The sequence below is a fragment of the Monodelphis domestica genome, chromosome X (genome assembly GCF_027887165.1).
Source record: "Monodelphis domestica isolate mMonDom1 chromosome X, mMonDom1.pri, whole genome shotgun sequence".
Classification (NCBI taxonomy): domain Eukaryota; kingdom Metazoa; phylum Chordata; class Mammalia; order Didelphimorphia; family Didelphidae; genus Monodelphis; species Monodelphis domestica.
Window position 1 is genome coordinate 25,295,467 of NC_077235.1, and position 22,348 is coordinate 25,317,814.

The 22,348-nt window shown below is 37.8% G+C and overlaps 1 protein-coding gene across 5 annotated transcripts in view; it reads right to left on the reverse strand.

Moving 5' to 3' along the window:
- The window catches only part of APOOL (apolipoprotein O like), an 82,766-nt gene that overhangs the window by 11,890 nt on the left and 48,528 nt on the right, over positions 1–22,348 (reverse strand). For all 5 annotated transcript variants that reach the window (XM_056808978.1, XM_007507405.2, XM_056808977.1 and 2 more), the window contains 2 exons: positions 7,591–7,686; positions 3,721–3,840 (listed from right to left, as the gene is read on the reverse strand). In XM_056808978.1, coding sequence (XP_056664956.1) covers positions 3,721–3,840; positions 7,591–7,686 — 216 coding nt within the window. The remainder of the gene's footprint in view (positions 1–3,720; positions 3,841–7,590; positions 7,687–22,348) is intronic.

The following is a 22,348-nucleotide window of genomic DNA, read 5'->3' on the forward strand; positions in this document are numbered from 1 at the left end:
AACCTGAGTTTAAATACAGCCTCATACTTCCTAGATGTGTGACCTTGGGCAAGTCACTTTAACCTCTGATTGCTTGTAAAAAGGTTCCACTGGAAAAGGAAAAGTGGTAAACCACTCTAGTATTCTTGCCAAGAAAACTTCATAGTTATGGTCCATGGGGTCACGAAGAGTAAGATATGACTGAATAACTGAAAAACAAGAACAGGCCTTGTTTAGTGGAATGCCAGGAAGAACATGGTTAGCGTTACTTGGTGGCAGGCCTCTTCTCTGTTTTACTGGAGGAGAAACAAAGGCACCAAACCAAGTGATTTGTTCAAGGTAGAAAAGATTCTTATTTTAAAATCTGTGACCAATAACAAAAGCATTCAAATAGAATATCAAAAATAAAAAGTGACTAACATAAAATCACGACCCTCCACTACTTATATTTTACAAGACAGTAACCAATCAATCAATAAAGCAATCCCATGTTGGACATCTACTATACAATGCGAATGATATTAGCCAATAGGGGTATAAAGACAGAAGTGAAATAGATCCGGCCCTCAAGATTACATCCTCATGAGGGACATGACATGCACACACACACATGCTTGGATACCTATATACATGTATACAAAAACACTGGATGCATTAAAAATGAAAACAAGGTACTATAGGAAAATGACCAGTGGCTTCCAGCTAGGGGAAATCAAGATAGGCCTCTTGTAGAAAGAAGTCCTTGTGTTGATTTTTGATAAAGAAACTTGACTTTTGTGCATCTTTTAGGATTTTATTGCTGATATTTGGAGAGACAGAATACTAAAGTGGATAGAGAACTGGCCTTAGAATTAGGGAGACTTGGGTTCAAATCCCATTTGTCAGCTATGTGAACATGGGCAACTCCCAAAGACCCAACTCCTCCATTTCAAGGTTTGTGATCCACATAGTGGAAGAAGCTGCCACAATTACAGATATCCTAGATCACATGGCTGGAGAATATATGATTATTCTGTTTCAGGGGCAGTAATATTTCATTGTATTCACATAGCACAATGTATTCAGCTATTCCCCAACTATTAGACTCTAGGTTTTTTCTCCCCAGTGTATTGCTATTACAAATTATCCTACTAATTACATACAGATAAAAAATTTACCCCTTCTTTCAATAGCATCCTTAGGGTTTACTCTTAATAGACAAAACCTGCACCAAAATGAGTACACGGTTTCATTGCTCTTACTGTATATTGCCAAAGGACAGTGCCAAATCCTAGCTCTGTTAGGAGTGGTTCCAGTGTGGTGTGTCCATTTCTCCATAGCTCCATCAACACTGAAGTTTATGACTTTTAATTAACCGAAAGGTGGTCTGGAGACATGGATTGTTTTGGTAGTGACTGATATTTTGTTCTCTGATCTAAGCAAATTTCTACGGTTCTAAATTACAATGAAGGTACCAACCTGTACTGGTACGGGGAGTTTCCTCACCAGGGAGTTCTTAATGTCAGAGAAATCATGGTTCCACTTCTTTTCCTAATTCTATCTAAAATCTTAGAAATGGGGAAAGGAAGAAGCTGCTGAGGATTCTCTGTAGATCCCTAAGATTTCTAATTCAGGAAGTAGCTTGGTATCTCTGAGTGTCTGATGAGGGCACTGGGTTTTCCATGAGATGATAGGAACGACTCCCTCTTGGAGTGTTGAAAACTAAGAAGAGTGGACACTGGGGTCATTTAATGGGGCAGCATGACTTGAAGGTTCTAGGCAGAAAGCTGCTGGGAGAGACAAGAGAAGTGATTCATTGGGGCAAAGGACAAGTCAGTGTAATACCCTAGTCAGCCCAGCCTTACTTCACAGTCCTCAGCTCTCTTCCTAAAGTTATCCTGAATTCCTTTCTAATGTGCCAATACCAAAAAAACCATTCTCTCCTAGTAGTATTTCAGGCAGGCTGAGGGAGAGCTGACCCCTGCGGGGTACCGACTCCTCTTTTCTTTCTCCCTCCCTAAGGGTAGCGAACATAAAAAATAGGCATCCGGGGCAGGGAGAAGGCTCCTGGACTCCTGGAATACAGCCGCCCTGAGATGTGACCATTTCCCCTCACTAGCTAATGCACAAAGTTCTCCACTGAAGCTCATGCTGTACATACATGACAGAATACTATAAGCAATCCAAGCCTTCTGACTCCCCAAATTCTTTAACCAGATGCTCTGATGGCAACAACCCAAGAAGCTTTCAGAGGGAAAGAAACCTAAGGTGCTGTTTTCGACAAGAACAAAAGAAGACATGGGAGATCAGCAAGCCCTGGGAAGAGCTCCTTTATCTCGTAAGAGGCACATATTCACTGTAGTGGCAGCTAAAGAAAAAGAAGTGAAACTATAGAAGCATCGTGATGGTAGGCTTCAAAGACAAATGAAATGCTCCTCGATTGTTTGTCTTTACTGATAGTTCATACAAATCAATCTAAAGTGGAATAGAAACCCTGGATCATTAGTCCTGACCACAAGGGGGCGCGATGCCCCAAGCTTTGAAATGCTCGGGCTGCAGAGGTAGGAATTCAAAGCCAACATCTAGGATAGCACCCGAACAGTGAGAAGACCAGGCGGCGTTTTTGTTTTTTGTTTTTTTTAATTCTAAGAGCAAAGTTGTTTACATGCAAAATGAAATGTCTTCAAAAGTGCCTCTCAGCCCATTCCTTCTAACATTAAATGTCCTTTTTGCTCTTGAGTTGGGTGACAGCTATGGTAGCAATTTAAGGATGTCTCAGGAGCAATTTGCCTCACTAAAGACAAATTGGAGAACACTAAGGAAAATTTGGTCTCCAGGGACCTCCGCCTGAATCATCCGACTGCTGGCATTAGCCTCAGGTGTGTGAATCAGACCTTAATTAGTCAAGACATTTTCCCTGAGATCAAACTATTAAGAATGTATTGAGCCTCCTTAAAAAGACAAACAGTACTGTCAGAAAAAAGATCGTGACGAGCTCAGAATAAAAAATAACAAAATGTCCTCCTAGAAAACCAGGAAGACCAATTAGAGGAGGGGTTCTAAACCTTTTTGTGTGCATCTTAGACCCTGGTGAATCTAGCGAAGCCCACAGACCCCTTCTCAGAATCGTGTTTTCATGAAAAAGAAAAGAAAAAACCCAGGATCACCGAGGAAACGAAGGCACTGAAATACATACATATTTTTTTAATATATATTAAAAAAAAAACAGCCCACCCCACAAATTCACAGACCCATCCTTAATCCACAACGTGGAATTTTCCAAGACTCATATCACACACAGGTATGTGAATCACAGAAAATGTGCTTTAAAAAATCTCAAAAATAAAAAAATAAATGGATACAGGCTGGTCTGGGAGCAAGACTGGATGGCTAGAGTGATGGTGACACTGATCCTGATGTCAGTATGCAGGCGTCAAGGTCACTCAATGACAACAGTATCACACTGATACCAAGAGCACTATGACGCTGGCTGGCTGTCTGGCTGACGCTGCTCATTCCGGTCAGTGCTCAGCAACAGGGCTGCGGAGAAAGGCTGGAAGGGCGAGGCCCAGCTGGGAGCAACATGGGACTTACTCTGATCAGGAATGATTCAGAAACGACAACCTGGAGAAATGTTTTTGTGGGAAAAATTCACACCAAGCAATACCTGAAAACACTCGAACTGTTGTATTGACAAGAACACAAACCAGGCACTTTAGAGCTCTTGTGTTAGGAGAGGGATCACTAACAGAATGTTCTTACTTTGCACCATCCAACATAATGCCAGGCTGTAGTTCGGATGGAAGCAATGCCCGTTTGTAAGCGGCCAGGCTGCTCTTCAATGTACTTAGAATGGAGAGATGGTGCATTATAAATAGGGAGCTGGAAAGGCAAAAAGAAACAAAAACACAAGTTTATATCCAAGTTTATCTCTCCCTCTCCCTCTTCCCCCCCTTTGTCTCTCTCTGTGTCTCTGTCTCACTCACACACACACACACACACACACAATAAAAAGCTCAAGGAAGAAAACCCTCTTCTCACAAAGAGTCTCCCTACATTTACATCCTTGGGGCACAGTACCTGGCACATTTGAAGTGTTTCATACATTCTAGGTAAATGACCAACAAAACAATGGCTAATCAGCTCAGCCTTCAATTATCTAGAAAGGCTGGAACACATGATATTAAGTACAAGACATAATTAAAGAAAATCCAAGTGTGAAAAGCAGTAACCAAACCAGACCGCCTGGGGGCTCCCAGGTGGCTCATTCTTCTGGCTGCCAGAGATATGGGCCTCTCAATAGACTATTACTGCCAGGCAAGGGTTACTGAATGATTGATTCCCTGTCATCCAGGTCGATTCACTACTATTTTGGACACTACTAAGCCAGCAGTTCCAGAGGCAAGGAAGCCAGTGACTTCTTTAGTTCACTCCCTCCCTTCCGGGCACTTCTTCACACCCTCCTTGATAACAATCTAAGATCACATCAGAGAACAGCTCTATGTCAGAAACCAGGACCCAGAGGAACCTCCTTCTTGGGGCTCCACTACCCTAACTAGTGACTATCTCTCTGGAACACTTCAGGAAAGCTCCTGCCTATGCTGCCCTTCCTTCCCTCCTCACCAGCACCTCCTTCACAACATCCTAGCCTTCTCACTAACCCCACCTAGCACACTCAACAAGCATTTATTAAGCACTACTATGTGTCAGACACTGTGCCAAACGCTGGAAAGAGAAAGAAAGAAACCATGAACCAGGATCGAATCAATTCTTCCTTGGTTGCTGAATGATCTGTTTCCATCTCCTCCTCCCCTAGCGCCCACTCTATCCCAATAACTAAAGAGTCCTTCCCTGGCCACCACTTCCCCCACTGCGGGGAACAGCCTCTCTTGATGGCAGGGCCTGTCTGCTTTTGTATCAGCATCTCTAGTCACAGTTCTTGCCACGAAAGAACTTAATAAATGCTTTCTCTCTCTCTCTCTCCTTCCTTCCTTCCTTCCTTCCTTCCTTCCTTCCTTCCTTCCTTCCTTCCTTCCTTCCTTCCTTCCTTCCTTCCTTCCTTCCTTCCTTCCTTCCTTCCTTCCTTCCTTCCTTCCTCCCTCCCTCCCTCCCTCCCTCCCTCCCTTTGGGGTTTAAAGAGGTTAAACCCCAAAGGTAGTGTTTCAAACATCAGCCAGCAGGATGATGATATACCAGTCTCAGGGTCCTTTAGTTCATGGGATTATCATTTACCTCCTTGGCCCTGATGGGTGAGCAGTAGAGGGGGGAGAGAGCACTGGGTTTGTAGTCAGGACATGAGAATATACTCAGATTCAGCCCTTGGCTGGGGGATCCTGGGCAAGTCATGAAACCTCTTAGTACTTCAGATTCCTTATCTCTAAAATGAGAAAGTTAGACTAGAAAGCCTCTCAGGTCCCCCAGTTTCCTGGTCTCTGGTCTGAATAATAGGGGGCTGAGGTAGAGCAGAGAAGGGAGCTCCTTCTAGAGAAGGCCTACAGTAAGGAACACCCTGAGCATGGGTGCAAGACCCTGCACATACTTGTTCTTTATTAGGGATGGAGGACTGAGACCAGTAAATAGTAAAGTCTCAATTAAATGGAACCCAACTAACAGTGCTTTACTCAGTTAAGAATTATTGTTAGTAGAAATCAACAAAGGACAAGAAACAACACCAGGGATTTATTCAAAACCACTTTAAGGAATTAGCTGGAGGAGCTTTCCAATCAAGTCTCATACACTTTTAAAGTTCACAGACTTGAATAATAAACTCATGTTTAGAATGATAACTCTGAGACTTTATGAGGTCAATAACCAGAGACATTCAATTGTGATAACTACCTGGATGATGGAGAAATATTTTAGAAAAGGGGAAGGAAATAGGTATTTATTGAGCACCTACTATTTGCCAGGCACTGTACTAAGTGCTTCATAAATATCATCTTATTTGATCCTCACAACAACCTAGGGAGGTAGGTGCTTTTATTATTCCTATTTGGCAATGAGGAAACTGAGGCAAACAGAGGTTAAGTGACTGAGCCTGGATTTAAATTTAAGTCTTCCTGATTCCAGGTCCAGAGCTCTACCTACCACCATTCCTCAAGATTGTCTAAATGAGGTTTTGCTATACATAGTTTTAAAATGAAGCACATTTAGTAGCAGGTGACCCAAAGTCCTAGTGCAGATGAAAGCTATGAAGGCTTAAAATTTCACTAAGAATTTTGGGACATGTTGTTTAACAGTATTCTGCAAAGTCATACCCAAATCAAGTATGATTTAACTAAAATGTTCATACATTAGTTTTTGTTTTTTAAGGCACTGAAATACTTGCTTTTTAAAGGAACTTTGCAACAAAACTCTTATCATAAAAGATAGAATTCTCATTTATCTGTTTTGCAAATTCCCATGGGATTTTCTTTAAGAGGACACATTCTTGTAAATGTTACATGCCAGACTACCCAGAAGTCCTAAGACATTCTCTGCATGGCTATTTGATTGAAAAAGCCATTTTTCAGAAGGAAAAATGATTTTAAAAACCAGGCCTTCTCTCACAATTATATTATGCAGATGACTCCAAATCTTTACTTCCAGTCCAAGTCTCATTCCTAAGGTTCAAGTGTGCCTTTCTAGCTGCCTATTGGACATCTCCCCTTGAATAGCCTTCCATCATCTCAGGTCACCCTGTCTAAACTGAACTCATCAAAATGCAGCCCAAATTTTGGACTGCCCCCTAACTGCTTCATTTCTATTGAGGGCACCACCCATTTCTAAAACCCCACACGTCCAAACTGTAATCATTCCTGACTCTTCCTGCTATCTCATCCCCTATATCCAGTCAACTGTCTAGTACCAGCAAGTCTATCTCTGTTATTTCTTGCACTGGTCCTCTCATTTCCAATCCCACTATGGTAGGATGTTAGTTCAGGCTGCCATTACTGTATTTTCTGCCTGAATTACTGTAATAGCTTTCTAACTGGTCTCTCTGACTTGGGTCTCTCTCCTCTTCAATCCATCATTCACACTGCTGCCAAAATAATCTTCCTAATGCATAGGTTTGCTCATGCCACTCCCCTGATCCTCACTGTGTACTCAAGAAAAGACAATCTCTTTAGTCTGGCATTCAGGAACTTCCACAATCTGCTTCCAACCTGGTATTTTCTCTTCAAACATGCAATATTCCAGTAAACCTGGAGTCTAGTTCCTTCCTCATCTTCTAACTCTTCTTTCTTTATAGGGTTTCAGCCCCCAAGCCCAGAAGACTTTCAGCCCTCTCCATCTCTCAAAATCCCTTTCTTTTCATGAAGGCTCAGCTAAGATGCTACCTCCGTCACAGTACCATCCCTAATCATTCCTGGTAGGACCCACTCCTAGGAATTTAATCAGTTTTATTCCACAAATGAATAATAAATGGCTTCAGGGAAGGTATAATTTATATTTCAAAAAATCTGCAATCTTGCCTAGCACCTAGTAGGAGCTTAATTTATGGAAAAGAAATTGGTTTCTGGGCTATGGAATTCATAGATCTATTTTTAATTCATTTCTCTTATTTGCGGAGGTCGGTATGCTTTAAAACTCATTAATGTCTGATACTCTTGTTACATCACAAAAGGAAAAACCTCAAAGCAGCCAACTTACCTGACTTGGTTGCAGAGGCTTTTGGGGGGTTTCTTCTTCAGTTATGGCATACACATTCAGAGATGCAAAAGCAGTGATAGCTGCCAGTTTTTTCATCTGAGAAAAATGAGAGAGACCTCATCAACCAAAGACCCTTTCCTATAAGGTTCTGCAATCATATGTGTGTCATTTGTTGGTGGGGTAGGTAGAGCTAGACTAAGGAGTCGGCAGAAACCTTCCATCTAGGACATGTAATCTCTGTGAGCCTCAGTTTCCTTTCTCGGCTGAATGTTGTAAGGATGAAAAGCATGTAAGAAACTTTGTAAAGCTTAAAAAGTGCTGTAGAAATGTCAGCTATTATTTCTCCCCCAAATCCCTTTCTCATATTTCTTATTAACAGATACCAGAAGACGTTAAGTGCTAGCTACCTACATTTCAACGTGTAATAGTATGATCACTAAGATGAATCATTGATTTTTAGAGTGGGAAGGTTTTAGTGTAAGGCATGACAAATGTGCTTTGGATCCAAGGAACTGGATGATTTTGGAGGGGAGAAAGGAGGTGGATGAGGAAAGAGAAACAAAAGGGAAAGTGGGTGGCAAATATTTCCCTAGAGCATTGTTTCTCACAATGTCAGGTCTATAATTCTGAGAACCTGGAGCTGGAATGAAACTTAAACGATTCAAACCTCTCATTTTACGAATGAGGAAACCGAGGCCCAGAGACTTAAATTGTTTTGCCCAAGATTATACAAATAAAAGAAGCTTAAGAGAACTAGGAATGGATTCTGATTTGGCCAATTCCAAATCCAGTGCTTTTCAAAGGACTGCTACAAGCAGCTTCACAACAGTCGTTTCTCCTGCTCAGTGTGGGAGGCTTTTAGAAGTCTTAGCATCTGCTTGCACCTTCACCCCACCCCTTCCTCTTCCAAGCAGTGAATGAAACCCAAGCCTACTCTCAGGCAGGCCTCAAGTTGTGGCCCCAGACATAGCGTGGTAACCTAGTACAAGATCTCTGGATTGCTTTTCAATCTAGGCAGCACAAGTGGAAAGAACAAAATTCATTTCTAGAACTGGGAATGGAACCAGGGTCAGGTGGCAAAGTTCCTAGTATGTATTAAGCAGTGGCTGCTTAAGGAAATAGGCCGAGCTCACTATCCTTACAGTACTGATGGTCTCGGCCCAGGGTCACTGATCAACACCAGGACTTGGGTTTTCTGATTCCAAGGTTCCAGAGCTCCTTGGAGTTCACTGCTCTCCTTCCCATTTTAGAGGAGAACTCAGAAACCCTAGGATTCATTAAGAAAGTTTCTGGGATACAACATCTGCCCAACTCACAAAGCCATTCTCACTGAACTGTTTTCCAAATATTCTTAAAAAAATTTTTTTAAACCCTTACCTTCCATTTTGATTCCAAGGCAAAAGTGGTAAAGGTTAGGCAATGGGTGTTAAGTGACTTGCCCAGGGTACACAGCTGGGAAGGGTCTGAGGCCAGATTTGAACCTAGGACCTCCCGTCTCTAGTCCTGACTCTCAATCCACTGAGCTATCCAGTTGCCCTCCAAATATTCTTTTTGATCATTTTCAAACTTTGGATGAAGACAAAATTTGTTTCCTTCCTTGAACTTTCTTTGAATTAATATTATAAGAAAATTAGCACAAGACAGCATTGCAATATTGATTTGGGTACAGGGGAAAGAACACTAATTCCATAACCAGAGGACCTGGGTTTGAATCCTGCTTCAGACACTGCATGTGTAGACTTGGCAAAGCCACCAAACTTCCTGGGCTTCAAATAATCAGGTGGTGGCTCAAGGCCTATTCAGCTCTAGATTTAGCCTTCTATAATCCCTTTCTGACAAGAAAAACCCCAAGTTTTCCTTGTAAACTGTCCAAATAAAAAGTTGAGGAAACGCAACTCTTAGTTCTATTTCACTTCTCAACAAAGGAAGGAAGAAAGAAAAAGGAAATGAGCTGCTCCTATGATCCCTGTTTAAAGTTAAGGTAACTGAACCTGACTGAGGTTAGTTGAATTGAAGTCAGGCCAGGGTGGTGAAACAATGCATTAGTTAACTGGTTTAGCATGGTGTCTGGAAATTACTAGGTGCTTAATAAATGCTTATTTTCTTTCATTCCTTCCTTCTTTGTTGAGAGCAACTGAAAATCAGGAGCAGTTCTAGGTTTAAGGAAAGAGAAAGCTTTTAATTTTAACCTATTTAGTAACTTTAAAAAATCTGGATGTATCTTTCAATCAATGAAAAATTCTAAAACAAGGACAAGGTGTTCTTAGAATAGAACCCCATCTTGCAGAGGTTTACAAATAACAGAGTTTGAAAAACTTTAAATGAATGAAGATCTGTTAAATCTCTCCTAAGACTCAGTCCTTACAAGTACATTTATTTACCAAAAGAATAAAAGCTTAGAGACTTTGGTGAAGGCTTGCTTTAGTAAGATTTCTTTCTTTCCAATTTTCTCCCTTCCAACACATCAACATTATCTCATTGTCTTTCCCTAAGGGATTTTTGCTACCAGAACTGAGGTTTAAAGAATTCCTCCTCCACTCAAACTCTAATGCTCAACAATTTTCTACTAAAAAGAATATCTGTCTAACAAATTCATCATCTTAAGAGTTTAGTTCTAAACACTGGCCTCTTTAGATAGGAAAACCACATCAACATATTCAAATTGAAAAGCATGTCACATAACGCTGGAGCAGATTAAAAAATAATACCAAGAGTCCTGAGAGGGGTAGAGCATATTACATTATAATCTTCCTACTATACTGTGAGAAGAATGAGGCTCAGGACAAGTTAGGAGTAAAGGCCTAGGGAAGGCATTCAGATATACTGATTTTACTGTATTATTGAGTGTCTTATGAGCAGTGGACCTATAGCTGTAGTCCCTATCCCCAGTCTACTTCACTACTCTACTTGATTCTTTGGATCCACTACGAGCTCCAGGTGGCATAGACAGTGATCTAGCATACCGTCTTTATTCTCCATCCCCCTTTCCAGCACCCTAATTCAGATCTTCTTCATCACACACTGTCTACTTGGATTCCTTATAATGACTGTGTTATCTCTACTTAACTACAATCGAATTCACTTCCAAACTATCCCAGATAGCACTTCCAGATTAATATTACTAAACTCATGGAGCAATTATGGAGCATTAGCACAAGAAGCCTCAAAGCCCATTTGGTCCAATCCCTTCATTTTAGAGAAGAAGAAAATGAATTGAAAGGGAAAGGAGGAAATTGATGTCCAATCACAGGATTTGGCTACACCAATGTCCTATTCCCACCTGTCATAGAAACCCTCTTGAATCAAATGAGTCGACTTTGCATTTGTAACAGAAATACATGTTAAAAGCACAAGTACTTAGCATGCCCCCAAAGTTTTCATGGACTTTTAAACTACTGAAACTTACAGCAGCATGAACACTGTTGGGACACTGGGAGATTGATCAACACAAATAATTTTGACTATTCATTACACATTAAAAAAACTACTACTATTATTAAGGGTACATATATTGACGGAAATGAACAAACGCAATTTGACCAATTAAAACACTTAATGTCTTGCCTTGCTTTGGAGGGTATCTTCTTGATTTTGGCTATTCTTTTTCACATAATGCTTTGGGTACTTGCAGTCAAGAAATAAATTATGGAACTCTAGGTAACCACAACCATGACATTACATATACAATTAAAACTCCAACCAGTATGGTCAAGTTAGATTTATATCAGAATAGCAGGGCCAGTTCCATATTAGGAAAACAAAACATATAAATCCACACAATCATCTTAAAAATGCAAAGAAAGGGGGCAGTTGGGTAGCTCAGTGGATTGAAATCCAGGCCTAGAGACTGGAGGTCCTAGGTTCAAATCTGGCCTCAGACACTTCTAGCTGTGTGACCTTGGGCAAGTCACTTCACCCCCATTGCCCTAGCCCTAACCACTCTTCTTCCTTGGAACCAATACACAGTACTGATTCTAAGACGGAAGGTAAGGGTTTTAAAAAATGCAAAGAAAGACTGATGAAGAATAAAACTCTAAACATGCTAAAAAAAAAACAAACCCATGAAGAATAGGCATAAAAGGATTTTTAAAAAAATATTATAAAAAGATTTTATTTAAAACCAAAAGCAAGTATCATATGCAATGGGGATATATTAGAACCTCTTTTTAATAATACAGAAATGAAACAAGGTTGCCTACTCTCCCTATTATTATTTGATATGGTTCTAGAAATGCTACGGACAGGAAATAACAGAAAAAATGAAAGGCATAAATGATACAGAAGATTAAAAAAGAGGAGATAAAACCATATCTATCTGTTAAATCTATATGATGGTATACTTGGAAAAATCCTAGGGGAAACAGTAAAGATACTACATGGGGCAAAAACGTTAGTCAACTTGCAAGATACAAAATAAACCCTCAAAAATCAATAGCATTTCCATATAGTAATAAGAAAACCAAAGAAGAAACAATAGAAAAGGAAAATTCCATTTTATGTAACTACAAATTGCATAAAATATTTGGGGGTTAAGATGAGGGGACATGGGAAGGACTCTAAGGACAAGATACAGGTGAGATTTTTAGAAATGAACTCATATCAAGAAATAGAGGGACAGGATTGAAGGGGATAAAGAAAGGATTTTTGAAAAGTAGATAGAATAAGAACTAAAAGGTAAAAAGGTTTGGACAAGAGAGAGATCTTCAGAAGGGTGGGCTATTTTAGAAGTAGGAATGCAAAGGGAGAAGATAAGGGAAGGGTTCTAAGAAGGAGTGCAAATTGGAGAGGTAGTAAAAAAAATCAGATGTCTGAGGAGGTATACAGCAAAAAGAGAGGAAGAGAAGGACAGGGAGGAAAAAGAGAATGGAGGGAGATACACAACTAGCAATTATGACTTTGAATGTGATAGGGATGAATTCACCATAAAATGAAAACAGATAGCAAAATTGACCAAAAACCTAAACCCAACAATATGTCGTTTACAAGAAACACATATAGAGTAAAAAATAAATAAATAAATAAAGGGTGGGAGCACAATATACTATACTTCAGCTGATACAAAGAAAGGCGGGGTAGCAATCATGATCTCTGACAAAATTAAAGCTAAAATAGATCTAATAAAAAGATAAATAGGGAAAGTATATTATGTTAAAAGGTACCAAAGAATATGAAAGCATTATCAATATTAAAACTATATGCACTAAACATTATAGCAGCCAAATTTTAAAAGGAAAAACTAAATAGTTACAGATGGAAATGGATAACAAAATAATAGAGGAGCTTGATTGTCCTCTCTCAGAACTAGATAAATCTAATTTAAAAAGTAAGAAAAATCAATGACATGAATAGAATCTTAGATAAGTTAAATGTAAGAGCTATCTGAAGAGATCTGAATAGGAACAGAAAAGTATATACCTATTTCTCAGCAGTACATAGTACCTTTATAAAAAGTAATGATAAAGAATATTAGGATACAGGAACTCACCCATAAAATGCAAGCGAATAGCAGAGTGGATTAGAGTCCCAAACCCTACCATATGCTGTCTACAAGAAACACATATGAGAAAGGTAGATACACATAGAGTGAAAGTAAGAGGGTAGAGCCAAATCTATTGGGCATCAACTGACAAAAAGAAGGCAGGAGTCGCAATCATGATATCCGACAAAGCCAAAGTAAAAATAAATCTAGTTAAAAGAGATAGAGAAGGTAATTACATCCTGATAAAAGGCAGTATAGACAGTGAGGAAATATCTGTACTCAACATGTATGCACCAAATGGCATAGCATCCAAATTTCTAAAGGAGAAACTAGAGGAACTCAAGGACGAAATAGATAGAAAAACTATACTAGTGGGAGATCTGAACCTTCCTCTATCTGAACTAGATAAATCAAACCAAAAAATAAATAAGAAAGAGGTAAGAGAAGTGAATGAAATCTTAGAAAAATTAGAGTTAGTAGACATCTGGAGAAAAATAAATAGGGACAAAAAGGAATATACCTTCTTTTCTGCAGCACATGGTACATTTACAAAAATTTACCATGTATTAGGGCATAAAAACATTGCAAACAAGTGCAAAAGAGCAGAAATAATAAATGCAACTTTCTCAGATCACAATGCAATGAAAATAATAATTAGTAAGGGAACATGGAGAGGTAAATCGAAAATTAATTGGAAATTAAACAATACAATTCTCTAAAACCAGTTAGTTAAAGAACAAATCATAGAAACAATTAATAACTTCATTGAAGAAAATGAAAATGATGAGACATCCTTTCAAAACCTATGGGATGCAGCCAAAGCAGTAGTCGGGGAAATTTATATCCTTGAGTTCATATATTAACAAATTAAGAAGGGCAGAGATCAATGAATTGGGCATGCAAATTAAAAAATTAGAAAGTGAACAAACTAAAAATTCTCAGATGAAGACTAAATTAGAGATCCTAAAATTCAAAGGAGAAATTAATAAAATTGAAAGTCAAAGAACTATTGATTTAATAAATAAGACTAGAAGCTGGTACTTTGAAAAAAACAAATAAAATAGACAAAGTACTAGTCAGTCTAATTAAAATAAAGAAAGAAATAAACCAAATTGACAGTATCCAAGATGAAAAAGGAGACCTCACCTCTAATGAAGAGGAAATTAAGGCAATCATTAAAAACTACTATGCCCAATTATATGGCAACAAATATGGCAATCTAGGTGATATGGATGAATACTTACAAAAATATAAATTGCCTAGACTAACAGGGGAAGAAATAAATTACCTTAACAACCCCATTTCAGAAAAAGAAATTGAACAAGCCATCAAAGAACTCCCTAAGAAAAAATCCCCAGGTCCAGATGGATTCACAAATGAATTCTATCAAACATTCAAAGAACAACTACTCCCAATATTAAACAAACTATTTGACAGAATAGGCCAAGAAGGAGTTCTACCAAATTCATTCTATGACACAAACATGGTACTGATCCCAAAGCCAGGCAGGTCAAAAACAGAGGAAGAAAACTATAGACCAATCTCCCTAATGAATATAGACGCAAAAATCCTAAATAGGATACTAGCAAAAAGACTGCAGCAAGTCATCACAAGGGTCATCCACTATGACCAGGCAGGATTCATACCAGGAATGCAAGGATGGTTCAATATTAGGAAAACCATCCACATAATTGACCATATTAACAAGCAAACTGACAAAAACCACATGATTATCTCAATAGATGCAGAAAAAGCCTTTGATAAAATACAACACCCATTCCTATTGAAAAACACTAGAAAGTATAGGAATAGAAGGGCCTTTCCTAAAAATAATAAATAGTATATATCTAAAACCATCAGCAAACATCATCTGCAATGGGGATAAACTAGAAGCCTTTCCAATAAGATCAGGAGTAAAACAAGGATGCCCATTATCACCTCTATTATTTAACATTGTACTAGAAACACTAGCAGTAGCAATTAGAGAAGAAAAAGAAATTGAAGGCATCAAAATAGGCAAGGAGGAGACCAAGTTATCACTCTTTGAAGATGATATGATGGTTTACTTAAGGAATCCTAGAGAATCAACCAAAGAGTTACTCGAAATAATCAACAACTTTAGCAAAGTTGCAGGATACAAAATAAACCCGCATAAGTCATCAGCATTTCTATATATCTCTAACCCATTTCAGCAGCAAGAATTAGAAAGCGAAATACCATTCAAAATCACCCTAGACAATATAAAATACTTAGGAATCTATCTGCCAAAACAAACACAGGAACTATATGAACACAACTACAAAACACTTTCCACACAGCTAAAACTAGATATAAACAATTGGAAAAACATTGATTGCTCATGGGTGGGATGAGCTAACATAATAAAAATGGCAATCCTACCCAAATTAATTTACTTATTTAGTGCCATACCCATTGAACTACCAAAAAACTTCTTTACTGAATTAGAAAAAACCATAACTAAGTTCATTTGGAAGAACAAAAGATCAAGGATATCCAGGGAAATCATGAAAAAAAAAGGCAAAGGAAGGAGGACTTGCAGTTCCAGATCTCAAATTATACTATAAAGCAGTAGTTATCAAAACAATTTGGTCCTGGCTAAGAGACAGAAAGGAGGATCAGTGGAATAGACTTGGTGTAAATGATCTCAGCAAGACAGTTTATGACAAACCCAAAGACCCCAGCTTTTGGGACAAAAATCCATTATTTGATGAAAACTGCTGGGAAAATTGGAAGACAGTGTGGGAGAGATTAGGTTTGGATCAACACCTCACACCCTATACCAAGATAAATTCAGAATGGGTGAATGACTTGACCATAAAGAAGGAAAGTATAAGTAAATTAGGTGAACACAGAATAGTATACATGTCAGACCTTTGGGAAGGGAAAGATTTTAAAACCAAGCAAGACTTAGAAAGAGTCACAAAATGTAAAATAAATAATTTTGACTACATCAAATTAAAAAGTTTTTGCACAAACAAAACCAATGTAACTAAAATCAGAAGGGTAGCAACAAATTGGGAGACAATCTTCATAAAAACCTCTGACAAAGGTTTAATTACTCAAATTTACAAAGAGCTAAATCAATTGTACAAAAAATCAAGCCATTCTCCAATTGATAAATGGGCAAGGGACATGAACAGGCAGTTCTCAGCCAAAGAAATCAAAACTATTAATAAGCACATGAAAAAGTGTTCTAAATCTCTTATAATAAGAGAGATGCAAATCAAAACAACTCTGAGGTATCACCTCACTCCTAGAAGATTGGCTAACATGACAGAAATGGAAAGTAATGAATGCTGGAGAGGGTGTGGCAAAGTTGGGACATTAATTCATTGCTGGTGGAGTTGTGAATTGATCCAACCATTCTGGAGGGCAATTTGGAACTATGCCCAAAGGGCGCTAAAAGGCTGTCTACCCTTTGATCCAGCCATAGCACTGCTGAGTTTGTACCCCAAAGAGATAATAAGGAAAAAGACTTGTACAAGAATATTCATAGCTGCGCTCTTTGTGGTGGCCAAAAATTGGAAAATGAGGGGATGCCCTTCAATTGGGGAATGGCTGAACAAATTGTGGTATATGTTGGTGATGGAATACTATTGTGCTCAAAGGAATAATAAAGTGGAGGAATTCCATGGGTACTGAAACAACCTCCATGAAGTGATGCAGAGCGAAAGGAGCAGAACCAGGAAAACATTGTACACAGAGACTGATACATTGTGGTACAATCGAAGGTAATGGACTTTTCAATTAGTGGCAATGCAGTGTCCCTGAACAATCTGCAGGGATCTAAAAAACACTATCCACAAGCAGAATATAAACTGTGGGAGTAAAAATACCGATGAAAAGCAACTACTTGACTACAGGGGTGGAGGGGATATGACTGAGGAGAGACTCTAATGCAAATACCAACAACATGGAAATGGGTTTGAATCAAGAATACATGTGATACCCAGTGGAATTGCGCATGGGCTATGGGAGAGGTGGTGGGAGGGAGGGGAAGGAAGAAAAGAAAATGATCTTTGTTTCCAATGAATAATGTTTGGAAATGACCAAATAAAAATTAAAAAAAAATTATATTAAGTACCTACCTAAAATCGTCAGCAAGTATTATTTCAATAGAGATAAGCTGGAAGCCTTCCCAATAACATCAGGAGTGAAACAAGGATGCTCATTATCACTAATATTACTTAATATAGTGTTAGGAATGCTAGCAATAACAACAAGAGAAGAAAAAAATCGCAGATAATAAAATTATCTCGGTTTGTAGATGGCATGATGGTGTATGTGGAAAATCCTAGAGATTCAGCTAAAAAGTTAGTTGAAACTATCAGTAATTTCAGCAAAGTAGCAAGATTTAAAATAAACCCTACAAATCATCAGCATTTTTATATATTATTAACAATGTCCTGCAATTAGAGGACACCATTTAAAGTAATCACAGAAAATAAAATACCTGGAAACATACCTGCCAAAGCAAACCCAGGAACTACATGAACATAATTATAAAACATTTTTTACATAGTCATATCTAAATAATTGGAGAAATAGTAATTGCTCATGGATGGACAGATCCAGTATAAAGTGACAATCCTTCCTAAACGAATTTAGTTATTCAATGCCATCCCAATTAAATTACCCCCAAATTATTTGATTGAACTAGAAAAAAATAATAACAAAATTCATTTGGAAGAACAAAAGGCCAAGAATATAAAAAAATCAATGAACAAATATAAAGGAAGGTGGTCCAGCAGTACTAGATCATAAAGTAGTACTTATCAAAACCATTTGGTACTGGTTAAGAAATAAAAAAGGTAGATCAGTGGAACAGTAGAGACATACAACAAACAGTAGTAAAATAATATAGTAATCTTCTATTTGACAAAAGCAGAGATCTGGGTTTTTGGGATAAGAAATCACCATTTGGTAAAAATTACTGGGACAATAGGAAAGTAGTGTGGCAGAAACAAGGTATAGACCAAGATCTTAGAACATACACTAAGATAAGATCAAAATAGATACATGATCTAGACATAAAAGGATATATCATAAGAAAATTAGAAAAACAGAAAACATTATCTATCTGATTTATTTATGAGACAATAAGAGATGGAAAGCATTGTAAGATGTAAAATGGATAATTCTGAGTGCATTAAATTAAAAAGGTTTTGTACAAATAAAACAAATGTTGCCAAGATCAGAAGGAAAGTAGAAAACAGAGGGAAAAAATTATACAACCTCTGGAAAGAAGTCTCATTTCTAAAATACAAAGAGAGGGGGCAGCTGGGTAGCTCAGTGGATTGAAAGCCAGTCCTAGAGATGGGAGGTCCTAGGTTCAAATCTGACCTCAGACACTTCCCAGCTGTGTGACCCTGGGCAAGTCACTTGACCCCCATTGCCTAGCCTTTACCACTCTTCTGCCTTGGAGGCAATACACAGTATTGACCCCAAGACGGAAGGTAAGGGTTTAAAAAAAATAAAAAAATAAAATACAAAGAGAATTTTGTCAAATTTATAAGAATAAGAGCCATCCTCCAACTGATAAATGGGCAAAAGATATGAACAATTTTCAGATGAAGAAATCAGAGACATATATAGGTATATTAAAAAACCTTTAAATCACTACTGATTAGAGAAATACAAACCAAAACCATTCTAAGATGTCTCGCACTCATCAAATTGGCTAAAATAGCAAAGGAGCAAAAATGACAAATGCTGGAGGGGAAGTAGAAAAGTAGGTACACTAATACACCGTTGGTGGAGCAGTGAATTGATCCAACCATTTATTTTTATTTTTATTTCATGTATTTATTTATTTAGCAATTACATGTAATAAATTTCCACCATACGTTTTCTGAAGTTATATGATCCAAACTGTCTCCCTCCCTCCCTCCCTCTTCTTTCCCCCCTCCTAGAGTTGGCAAACAATTCAATCTGGGCTATACATGTATTATCACACAAAACATATTTATATATTGTTCAGTTTTGTAAGTGAATAATCTTATAAAACCAATACCCTAAAATATATACCCAAATAAACAAGTGAAAAAACATATGCTATGTAATCAACCATTTTGGAGAGCAATTTGAAATGACACCCAGAGTTACACCCTTAGATTCAGCAATATCATTGCTAGGTCTGTTTCCCAAGGAGATGAGGGAAACAGAAAAAGAACCCATTTGTCCCAAAATATTTGTAGCAGTTCTCTTTGTGTATATATACATATCTGTCTCCTGGATGACACCTTCTATGAAGCAGGGAGGGGAGGAAGGGGCTAAGACACTTGTAAATAAATTCTATTTATAAAAATAAAGGAAGCAAGCAAAGGATGAACCGACAATTATTAATTTTTATCACTGATTATAGATCACCCTAAAGCCTAAATAATCAAATTATAGTTAACTCAAAGGGCAATGGAGAACAAAAAGGTTCACCTAAGTAGATTATAGCATATAACCAATGATCAGTTGCATAAAAGATATGATGATAAAAGCTATCAAAAAAGGCATCTATACTGAGAAGTGAGTCTGGAATGTGAAAGGGCTAAGAACAGACAATCTGAATACTATATTGATATCCACAAATTATTACAAGACTTAGAAGAAGGCCTCAAATATGTTGGGTAGAGGGTCCATGGAAATAAGGACCAAAAAAGGTGAGACAAAAGAGATGGGCTATAATTTGTAGTGGGTGAAGGAATACACTAACTGATGTCCTAATGGATCCACTGAGGTCTCAAAGAAAACACTTCAGCCATGAATTTGTTGCATGTGTTAGCCATATCTTCCCGGGTAGACTCCCTATTTTAGAGTATAGATTTTTACTATTAGTCTTCTGAGATGAGACTCTTTACAAGCTGGGAAACATCTAAGTCTATAACATAATTCTGACGTCTGTGATCATGGTTGTGAAAAACACAAGGCCTACAAATGGTTTTTTTAATTTCCAGGCTAAGAATTAAGACCTAGTTTGCTTTTATATGCTGAAAAGAACAACCCATACACTGGACAAAAATTTCATTGCGGGCCAAGAACACACTATTTTGACCTGTGTCATGGTCCTGGATTTGCAGTGTTAATAAGAACTAGACTTTACAAGAATATGTTCTGACAAATGCAATGACCATGGTTTCAGAATATTGAACATGAAGTATGTTTCCCAACTCTTCACAATGAAGTGATAGGCTCAAGATGTAGAAAAAGACATGTATTTGTGAGCATGAACGCTGGAGAAATTGGTTTTGCTTATCCATGTATATTTCTTACAAGAAGTTTGTTTTTCTTTTCTTTGTTTTCTCAATGGTATGGCTGTTGAGAAGGGAAAAGGTTCACCATCAGAGACTGATACACTGTGGTACAATCAAATGTCATGGACTTCTCCATTAGTGGCAATGCAGTGATCCTGAACAACTTGGAGGGATCTACAAGAAAGAACACTATCCACATTCAGAGGAAAAACTGTGGGAGCAGAAACACAAAAGGAAAACAACTGCTTGATCACATGGGTTGAGGGGATATGGCTGGGGATGTAGACCCTAAATGAACATCCTAGTGCAAATACCAACAACATGGAAATGAACAGATTCTGGTAACCAAGGGAAAATATTCTAAATTGACTAAATAAAATTTTCAAAAAACAATGCACAGGAGAATAAAAAAATGTCAGAAGGAACTACAAAAAGTATTTTTGGAAGTAACATGTTGAATTTAATATCTTTTACAAAAACAAGCATGCTGTATATAAGAGACTCAGAGTTTCATACACAATAATCTTTTTATGTTCTTCTATGTATATGGGAATGCTCATTTTAACTGGTGTTTAAGTTAAGAGCAAAACAAATGAAAACTCACCAAAAATGTTTCCTATGAAAAAATGTCCAGTCCCCATGATGTAAGCATATCCTTTTCACCCAAAGTAACATGGTCCCAGAATCCTAACATATTTGAATAGAACTATGTGTCCAATGTAAATGGTGAGATGCACCTGAAAAGTGGGATTGGTGGGAAAATCCATTTAAGCTCACATTATTACATGTGCAATTTGCTCTGAAGTATTTGGCACGTCCATTCCCTGCAACTAATGAGCTGTGACAACCCGAGATTAGTCATCAAAATTCAGAACAGCCATTAAGAGCTTAATAGAACGCTGCATGCTACAGTGTGCTGTGATTTGTTAGTTCCTGAAAACCTGACTTCACAACAGTTTGCAACTGGATTATTTAATAGTACATAGGAACTGGACTATGTTTCTAGAAACTATAGAGGGTAAAGCCACCAGGAAACTTTCATTCACATAACAGAATATTATTTGAACCTAATGTCAGCTTTTGCACTCTAATTACTTAGATGTGGCAATCATAAAAGGATTTCAAAATGTATAATTAATGGTCCAAAACAAAATTCCCAAGGCTAATCACTGTCCATTTGGAAAAATGTTTAGCATGAGTCAACTGTCCCAAAGAGTAAATGCCATAATGACTCAGAGCTATTTTTGCGGAGAGTAGCATGTGGTTTATAAGGCGATCACACTATGCAAAGGAAATAGGTAATTACCACTGAAAGTAACAAATTAAAATAATAATTATGATTAAGATTATTCTACTAAGGGCTTATTCTAATGCTTCACCATGTGTATGGAAGTGACTGTGGATTCTTGAAGGCTGTGCCAGCAGATCACAAACTATAGCAGGCACTCCCAAGGTGGAAAAGCTTTTAGTGTAAACCAGAGGAGGAAATGTGTCTGCTTTCTGAGGACTAATCAATAAGGATATAGGCTGGCAATGAGTTTAGGAGACTAGTTATTCTCAGACTGTCTACTAACCTGTCAAGAAGCTGTCATTAGCATTGCTGGAGACAGTATCCAAACCAACAAAAAAGCAGATGCTGGAGGTGTTATTGTATAACCTGATTTTTTTAAAACAAAAATTTTATTTATGTCTCCTTTTTTTTAGATCATTGGAGTTATACTCAGTATCCATCCTCCTCATTTTAATGCAATTACCATATTGTCATATGGCACAGTACTTCTGCTGAAGGTAAAGATGCTAACTTTAAAAATCACAAAAAGGGGAAACATCTTTAAGTAGAAATAGATTCCAAGAATCACAAGGATGAAGAGGCATGAAAAACAGTGAATGAATCCACTGAAATACAGTGAAATATGAATGTTTATTCTGGGGGAAAAAAAGACCTCTATAACTCAGGAAATGGTGATAATTCTAAAGGTAAACTACAAAGTATATGCTTACTTTCTCTTTATGT